The 8,810-nt window shown below is 38.2% G+C and overlaps 2 protein-coding genes across 2 annotated transcripts in view; both read right to left on the reverse strand.

The window, feature by feature from the left end:
• Positions 1-355: 355 nt before the first annotated feature.
• LOC131194182 (proto-oncogene Mas-like) lies at positions 356-4,226 on the reverse strand. Its single transcript, XM_058174908.1, has 3 exons — positions 4,199-4,226; positions 1,651-1,708; positions 356-1,507 (listed from the first exon to the last, which is right to left on the reverse strand). The coding sequence occupies exons 1-3, from the start codon at positions 4,224-4,226 to the stop codon at positions 499-501; spliced, it is 1,095 nt and encodes a 364-aa protein (XP_058030891.1). The 3' UTR covers positions 356-498.
• A 3,213-nt stretch (positions 4,227-7,439) lies between these two features.
• The window catches only part of LOC131194183 (proto-oncogene Mas-like), a 6,163-nt gene continuing 4,792 nt past the window's right edge, over positions 7,440-8,810 (reverse strand). Inside the window, exon 2 of the mRNA XM_058174909.1 lies at positions 7,440-8,448. Within this exon, the coding sequence (XP_058030892.1) occupies positions 7,440-8,448 (1,009 nt within the window). The remainder of the gene's footprint in view (positions 8,449-8,810) is intronic.

The raw sequence follows: 8,810 nt of genomic DNA on the forward strand, positions 1-8,810 counted from the left end.
CAATTTGCCTGCAGAAGTTGTAAATGCTCCAACACTGGAAATTTTTAAGAAAATGTTGGAGAACCATTTGTTTGAAGTGGTGTAGGGTTTCCTGCCTGGGCAGGGGGTTGGACTAGAAGACCTCCAAGGTCCCTTCCAACTCTGTTATTATTATTATATATATTTAGTAAAAAAAAACAAAGCGACTAATTAATGATTATTAATTATAAAGTTATTAGAAAATGTAATTGAATGATACTATGTCTGAAAATTTTCAAGATCAAAAATGTCATATTTTGTGTTAAACAGTTAAAACATTTCGACTAAAACATTTCCTATTAAACAAGTTCTTCGGATTGAAAAATGAGGACACAGCAATACTTCCTGTTTACATAGATTTTGTCTTTAAGTACTTTGCTCAGTAAATTGTATCACAGCTGTGTGTTCTTCAGGAAAGTACATGTGATATCCCAAATAACCTTGTACCTTAAAATTTGCATATGCAATATTTATGACTCTTCATAATTGGCTTTTATTTGTGGTTTCCTGCTCTTCGGTGCTTCCCTTCTCATCCTTGAAGACTCTTTGCAGAGCAACCTTGTAAGATGCTCTGAGCTGATCTTTTCCTCTCTTCTTCCTCCCCACTAAGAAATAAAGAAGAGGGTTGATGCTGCTGTTGAGAGTGCCACATCCTACCCCAATGGTCAGGAGGAGGGGATTATAGGAAACCAAATATTCCATGACATAAAAGACATTCATTGGGAGAGAAAACAGGAGGAAGAAAAGGAGAGCCAGTAAGATGGTAGTAAGAAGTTTCCTTTGATTGCGTTGCATTTTAGACCTTATATAAATCCAGAGAGTCACAGAAGACATAACCATGAGAGGCGTACAAAGTAAACCATTCACAATCAGCTGGTAAAACAAAGGTGAACTTCCATAGGTTCTGGTCTGGTGGAGAATGAAGTGCATCATAGAGAGCAGGAAGGAGAGGATCCAGATGAGGCCACAAACAAGTCTGGATAAATATGGAGGACGATGGCAGCGATGCCAGAGAGGGAAGTGAACAGCCACACACCTGTCCAGGCTGATGGCCGTCAGCAGAAACTGACTGGCAGAATAGGTGAAGAAAAAGAACTCAAAAAGTAAGAAGAAAAAGGCATTGATAAGGTATGTTTGGTGACTCATAGTAAACACTGTCACAAATATAGCTGCAGTAATGAGGGATGTGATGACCCCAAAATCTGCGATGGAGAGATTCAGGATGAAAGTGGTGAAATGATTCTTCTTAATGGAAAAGGCCAGGAAATAAATTGTTGTTCCATTTCCCACCAGGCCTAAAATGCAAATAAGGGCAATGAAGCCATTGAGAAGATTTTGTGTTAAATTATCAAACAGTTGATCATAAGAAGAAGAAAAAATTTCTGGTATTTTAGAAACATTTGGAGCAATTCCAGTAGTACTGATAGGCAATTCGACCACTTCAGAACCACTCTCAGGACTTAGAGGAATTTGAAATTCATTCTGTATCCTAATAACACAAAGAAAGAAAAAGAGAATCAGTCCTTGTTAGTGAAATGCATACTTACTGTAGGAAGGCCCACCCGCTTCCCAGATTTAAATATTCTTTATTATTAAAAAGAGGCAGAATATTTTGTATCATAATATACTTACTCACGTATTCCCTGAATCACAGGGGAGAAGCCTACTAGGGATTGGTTTGATGCATTACCTATGGAAGCAATTATAGTAAGTCATTATTTTGATCAATAACAGCAGGCAGCCAAAATGCTAATGTGCTTTAGAAATTTCATCCAGATTCAACTGGAAGCATTGTGGCAAGACAGTCGGGGAATAGCGAGCTCCTACGAGCTTCTCATAAACCCGGACTGACGAACCAATGCCAAGAGGTCTTCGGACCAGATCTGTCCTGTAGGGATAGGGTAGAAAGAGAGGAATCTCGGAAGACCAAGAGGAACCGGCAAGTTCATCGGAGGTCAGAGAAAACTCTCTGACTTGGCGGCGGGGGTGATGGCCATAGTGGCCATCATTAAGCTGGGGCAACCGGACCAAGATTTTGAGCAGGAGCGGTGATTTGGATGGAATATTGAAGCTGGGTGAGTGAACACCAACTCACTGGAAAATGAAACTAGTTTTAATTTGATAAAAGACGTCCCAGTGGTGAAACAGTGGCTGTAATGAGTGGGGAATGTGAATACAGCAGGAAAAAATATAACGGAAATATTAAACCCTAAAGCCCGAAAGGGAATTTGGTTTTTTGGAATATAACCTGTGGAGATATCCAAAACAGGAGAAGGGGGGGGGGAAATCCATAAATAGATCTGGAGAGACTTGAGAATTTTCCAAATGTCTTTTTGTTTATAAAAGAAAGAATCGGGGGAACTATAAAGCTTGGTGAACTCTTCTTTTACTTTCCCCTTTTCCCTTCAATTTGGATTTAAAATGAATACATTTGGATATGGACCTTAAATTGAATTTTTTTGGGGGGAAAAGAACAAGAAGAAGTAAAATGTGGTTTCAAAAAACAAAATGGATACTTTCGCAACTTGTTGATTGGAACTGTGGATTTGAGAGAGACACCCTCAGATGGAAGAAAAAAATTACAATGACTAACTTGTGTTTTGGAAAAAAAACCTTCTTTTTAAAGAGATAAGTCCGGTGGGAATTTTGGGGAAGGATTTGTGTGCTTGTAAGCTGTTTGTCTTTGATGATCAAGGAAGTTGAAATACAATCCAGAAAATACAAAATGGCGCAGGAAATCGTTGAAATGATGAAAAGGATGCATATGTCTTTAAAATGGGAAATAAAGGAAATAATCGCAAGGCCTCCTGGAAAACCGAAATCGGATGAACTAGGAACTGTGTTGGAATTATACGCAAGAAAACATGGAAGCTACGAAGAAAAAACAAGGGAGTGTCATTGAAGATAAAGGAAAAAATACTAATTGTGAAAAATTAAATGATTGTGTGGGGAGCAATGAGAAAAAAATAATGTTTTTCATTAATTAAAGAAATTTCATCCAAACAGATTTGTTTCTTCCTGCATGGGAGTCTGTGAATGTATAAATAAAATAATCTCCAATACGTTTTTTTTCTCTCTCATTGCCCAGATGATCATTAGCCAATATTCAGTCCTTGTGATCCTCTAAGCTGCTCCAGAATTATTTAACCTGATCATTAACTCAAAATATTTTTTAAAATGTTCATTTTGAATTCGCAAACGATATTCCCCACCCTTGCTTTTCCTTCATTTTCAGAAATACTTTTAGCCTCTAATTCTTATTATTTTTTAATTAAAGAAGAATGAAGAGGTTATCTCCATCCCTTGTGTCCTTCCAAAGGACAAGTCGGGGAGGATGTGGCCTGCAGGAAGCGACAGGTGTCTGTGTGTTGATATTCTCCATAAGACTTAGTTTAAGAATAATTCCATTGGAAGGCGTTTTGTAAATGCACCCACTGAATGTTTTACAAAGTAATAGGTTAAAAGAGTTGGAAGGGACCTTGTAGATCATTTAGTTCAACCCCACTCCTATACACACACACACACACACACAAGCAGGAGACCCTACACCATTTCTGACAAATGGCAGTCCAATCTCTTCTTCAAACCTTCCTGTAATAAAATGCCAAAGCATTCCCAAACCTGTGAGGGGAAAATGGACCACTGAAACTCCTGATTTGGTGATAGAGTTTCAATGTTGCAATAAGCTCACAAAGCATTATGAACCCTTCAGGTTTTCATTAACATTAGTACCCAGAAAGGAAAGGAAAGGAAAGGAATATATATATATATATATATATATATATATATATATATATATATATATATATATATATATATATATATATATATATATATATATATAGAGAGAGAGAGAGAGAGAGAGAGAGAGAGAGAGAGAGAGAGACAGAGAGAGAGAGAGAGTGACTCAGAGAGAGACAGGGAGACAGGGAGAGAGAGACAGAGAGAGACAGAGAGACAGAGAGAGACAGAGAGACAGAGACAGAGAGAAAGAGAGAGAGAGAGAGAGACAGAGAGAGACAGAGACAGAGACAGAGACAGAGAGACAGAGAGAGACAGAGAGAGACAGAGACAGAGACAGAGAGACAGAGAGAGAGAGAGACAGAGAGAGAGAGACAGAGAGAGACAGAGACAGAGAGAGAGAGACAGAGAGAGAGTATAGTTTTCATGATGTTCCTACCTTCTGAGTAATTAAATAGCTGCTCCATTGTGCCGAAAGTGTTGTTTCCTTCCTTAGAAGAATTCATGTCTGTGAATAAGGTGGACCCCTGGGAGACTGGGAGAAATACAATCATTAACAGAAAACAAACCTCTGATTGACAAAATGGCTGAAAGGAATTCTGTTCTTGGGGAACCCAAAGTCATTGTTGGTTTGCCGTCCAAACAAAAGAGGTGTAGCCTCTCCTACTTTTCAATCAAGCGATAAAATTTAGTTGCAGTTCAATACTAAAGGAATCAAAAGACCAGGAGCACAACTCCATAACCATAAAAAGGGAATTTTAAAAAATCAGAAAAAATGTTCGCAAAGATAGCAGCCAACAATTAATAGCATGAGATTTGGAAAAAATAGCAATAGCATTTGGATTTATATACTACCTCACACTGCTGTACAATCTTCTTTAGCCGGTTTACAGAGTCAGCTTATTCTCCCCAACAATCTGGGTCCTCATTTTACCGACCTCAGAAGGATGGAAGGCTGAGTCAACCCTGAGCTGGTCAGGATCGAACTGCTGGCAGTGGGCAGAGTTAGCCTGTAATACTGCATTCTATTCCCTTCACCACCATGGCTCTTCAATAGATATTAAGATTTCCCGGAGCCAGGGATGAGAAGACTGGTATCATACCATTGTGGGAAACAAATTGCTGCTAAACTGAGTTCCATTATGGGCCAGAGGACCCTGCTGGATTAGTAGATCCCATACTAATTTATTATCTACAAAATCTTACCTTTTGAGACCAGGGTAGGACTAGGTACCCATACTAATGAGTCCTTTCCTGGTCTCAAAAAGGAACATCTTGCAGATAATAAATGACCTCAACAGAAACTCTGTTTTTACTGCAGACATACCTGGTGATGATAGGAAGAATCTCTAGATGGAACCAGCTGGTCTCCTTTGGAATCTAAGGATGAGATCTTTTCCCAATGAATCCTCTTAGCTTGCATTTGGTTCAGTTATAGCCAGAAAGAGGAATTAAACTGGACCAAGCTGCACACTTTCCCAGGAGAATAAAAAGAACCTGCGTGACATTCTTCTCTGAAATTTGCAACTTCAAATGTTATTGCACACAATATGCAAAAGTCATAGTTAAGTAGTGTTCTCCAGGAAACAATGCAAGTGTCAGGTTTCCAAGTGATGAAAGCCCTTCAAACAAGAAATATGCAAAGTCCATCTTCCAAAGCAAAATTTCTTTTATTTGGATAAGCATTAACTTGGCAAAGTCTGTTGTACATCCGGAACTGACACCAACTGGAATTACACCACATAACATTGCAAGTTAGAAACATCCCTCAAAAGTCAAATTCCCCAATAAACACTCCATCCACATTTCTTGGTGTCTTCAAACTCCACCTTCCATTCTGACCAGGAGCAGCCTCTGTTCCCAGGGGAAAGAAAGTCACCTAGACAAAACAAACCCCACTATCTATTCGGTCCTTCCTTCCCCACCACCACCTTAAGAACGTGTCGAGACCGAAAACCCCTCCTTACATAGTAAAGAGAAAGAAAAGGAATAAATGAGTATAAGAGAGAGCTAAATAAAACGGATGCACATTTGGGCTCATCAGCAAACTTCCACCATTTGGCCCATTTACTCCTCCAAAATGTGCATGTGGTGTATCCCAATTTTTTTTCCCCAAACAAAACCTTTTTTTTTCCTTGCAAAATGTTCTTTAACCTTGTTTTAAAACAGTTCAAAATACTACAAACTAAGGAGAAAAAATATATATTTTCTGCTCATCGATAGTGACTGTTTCACAATGAAATATAAATAATACAAGATATTACAGGCAGTCCTTGACTTAAGGACCACATTTATTTATTTTATTTTTATTTACTATTTATTTTGTCACACAGTATATTATATAAGCATAAACATGAAATAATTATACAATATATAAGCATATATATAAGCATAAGCATGTAATAACTATATTAATTGGATATAATGAAAGGAAACAATAGGACAGGAACGGTAAGCACGCTTTTGCACTTATGCACGCCCCTTACAGACCTCTTAGGAATAGGGTGAGGTCAATAGTAGACAGTTTTTGGTTAAAGCTTTGGGGATTTTGGGAAGAGATCACAGAGTCTGGTAGTGTATTCCAAATATTAACAACTCTTTTACTGAAGTCATATTTCCTGCAGTCAAGATTGGAGTGGTTAACATTAAGGTTAAATCTATTGTGTGCTCCTGTATTGTTGCAATTGAAGCTGAAGTTGACCCTAGAATTGCAGTCATTAAACATTGTTAAAATTAAAGGAGGCGCCTTGTGATTCCTTGTTCAACAACAAGAATCCTAGTACTTCCAGTTGTAGTTGTTAAATCATTTAACAATTGCTCATGTCATTAAATGGATGGAGACCCAGGTAAGAATCAGTCTCCCATCCATCTCATGTCCATCTATGTTCTTGCACGTTGACACTGATGGTGGCAGTTCCAGATTCTATTACCACCCAGCTGACCTTCAACACCAAGAGCTGTTTCCAAGCTAGCAATCCTTTCCCTTTGCCCGCAGACTTCCTAAAAGAAAATAATTCATGATGCAGCTGCTGGGCATAACTATCAAGTGGTCAAGGGCAGGAAATCAACTACAAGACAACAGTTTGTTTAGAATAGCTTCTTTATTTGCTTTGCATATAGACAAGAATCTTGCCAGACTAAAGCACACTCAGTTAATTTTTAGAACAATTAATAAATGGAACAACTTGCCTGCAGAAGTTTTAAATACTCCAACACTGGAATTTTTTAAGAAAATGTTGGAGAACCATTTGTTTGAAGTGGTATAGGGTTTCTGGCCTGTGCAGGGGGTTGGACTAGAAGACCTCCAAGGTCCCTTCCAACTCTGTTATTATTATTATATATATTTAGTAAAAAAAAATGAAGCCACTAATTAATGATTATTAATAATAAAGTTATTAGAAAATATAATTGAATGATACTATGTCTGAAAATTTTCAAGATCAGAAATGTCATATTTTGTGTTAAACAGCTAAAACCCTTTCGACTAAAACATTTCCTATTAAACAAGTTCTTCGGATTGAAAAATGAGAACACAGCAATACTTCCTGTTTACATAGATTTTGTCTTTAAGTACTTTGCTCAGTAAATTGTATCACAGCTATGTGTTCTTCAGGAAAGCACATGTGATATCCCAAATAACCTTGTACCTTAAAATTTGCATATGCAATATTTATGACTCTTTATAATTGGCTTTCATTTGTGGTTTCCTGCTCTTCCGTGCTTCCCTTCTCATCCTTGAAGACTCTTTGCAGAGCAACCTTGTAAGATGCTCTGGGCTGATCCTTTCCCTTCTTCTTCCTCCCCACTAAGAAATAAAGAAGAGGGTTGATGCTACTGTTGAGAGTGGCACATCCTACCCCAATGGTCAGGAGGAGGGGATTATAGGGAACCAAATATTTAATGCTATAAAAGACATTCATTGGGAGAGAAAACAGGAGGAAGAAAAGAAGAGCCAGCAAGATGGTGATAAGAAGTTTCCTTTGATTGCGTTGCATTTTAGACCTTATATAAATCCAGAGAGTCACAGAAGACACAACCATGAGAGGCGTACAAAGTAAACCATTCACAATCAGCTGGTAAACCAAAGGTGAACCTCCAAAGTCCCTGGTGTGGTGGACAATGAATTGCACCATAGAGAGCAGGAAGGAGAGGATCCAGATGAGGCTACAAACAAGAGTGGATAAATATGGAGGACGATGGCAGCGATGCCAGAGTGGGAAGTGAACCGCCACACACCTGTCCAGGCTGATGGCCGTCAGCAGAAACTGACTGGCAGAATAAGTGAAGAAAAAGAACTCAAAAAGTAAGAAGAAAAAGACATTGCTAAGGTATGTTTGGTGATTCAGAATAATCACTGACCTAAATATAAGTCCAGTAATGAGGGATGTGATGATCCCAAAATCTGCAATGGAGAGATTCAGGATGAAAGTGGTGAAATGATTCTTCTTAATGGAAAAGGCCAGGAGATAAATTGTTGTTCCATTTCCCACCAGGCCTAAAATGCAAATAAGGGCAATGAACCCATTGAAAAGATTTTCTGTTAAATTATCAGACAGTTGATCATAAGGAGAAGAAAAATTTTCTGGTATTTTAGAAACATTTGGAGCAATTCTAGTAGTACTGAAAGGCAAGTCGACCACTTCAGAACCATTTTCAGGACTTAGAGGAATTTGAAATTCATTCTGTATCCTAATAACACAAAGAAAGAAAAAGAGAATCAGTCCTTGTTAGTGAAATACATACGTACTGTAGGAAGGCCCACCCGCTTCCGAGATTAAAATAGTCTTTATTATTAAAAAGAGGCAGAATATTTTGTATCATAATATACTTACTCACGTATTCCCTGAATCACAGGAGAGAAGCCTACTAGGGATTGGTTTGATGCATTACCTAAGGAAGCAATTATAGTAAGTCATTATTTTGATCAATAACAGCAGGCAACCAAAATGCTAATGTGCTTTAGAAATTTCATCCAGATAAGACCGGAAGCATTCTGGTGAGATAGTCCGGAAATAGCGAGCTCCTACGAACTTCTCATAAACCCGGACTGA

Source organism: Ahaetulla prasina, chromosome 3, assembly GCF_028640845.1.
Source record: "Ahaetulla prasina isolate Xishuangbanna chromosome 3, ASM2864084v1, whole genome shotgun sequence".
Taxonomy (NCBI): Eukaryota; Metazoa; Chordata; class Lepidosauria; order Squamata; family Colubridae; genus Ahaetulla; species Ahaetulla prasina.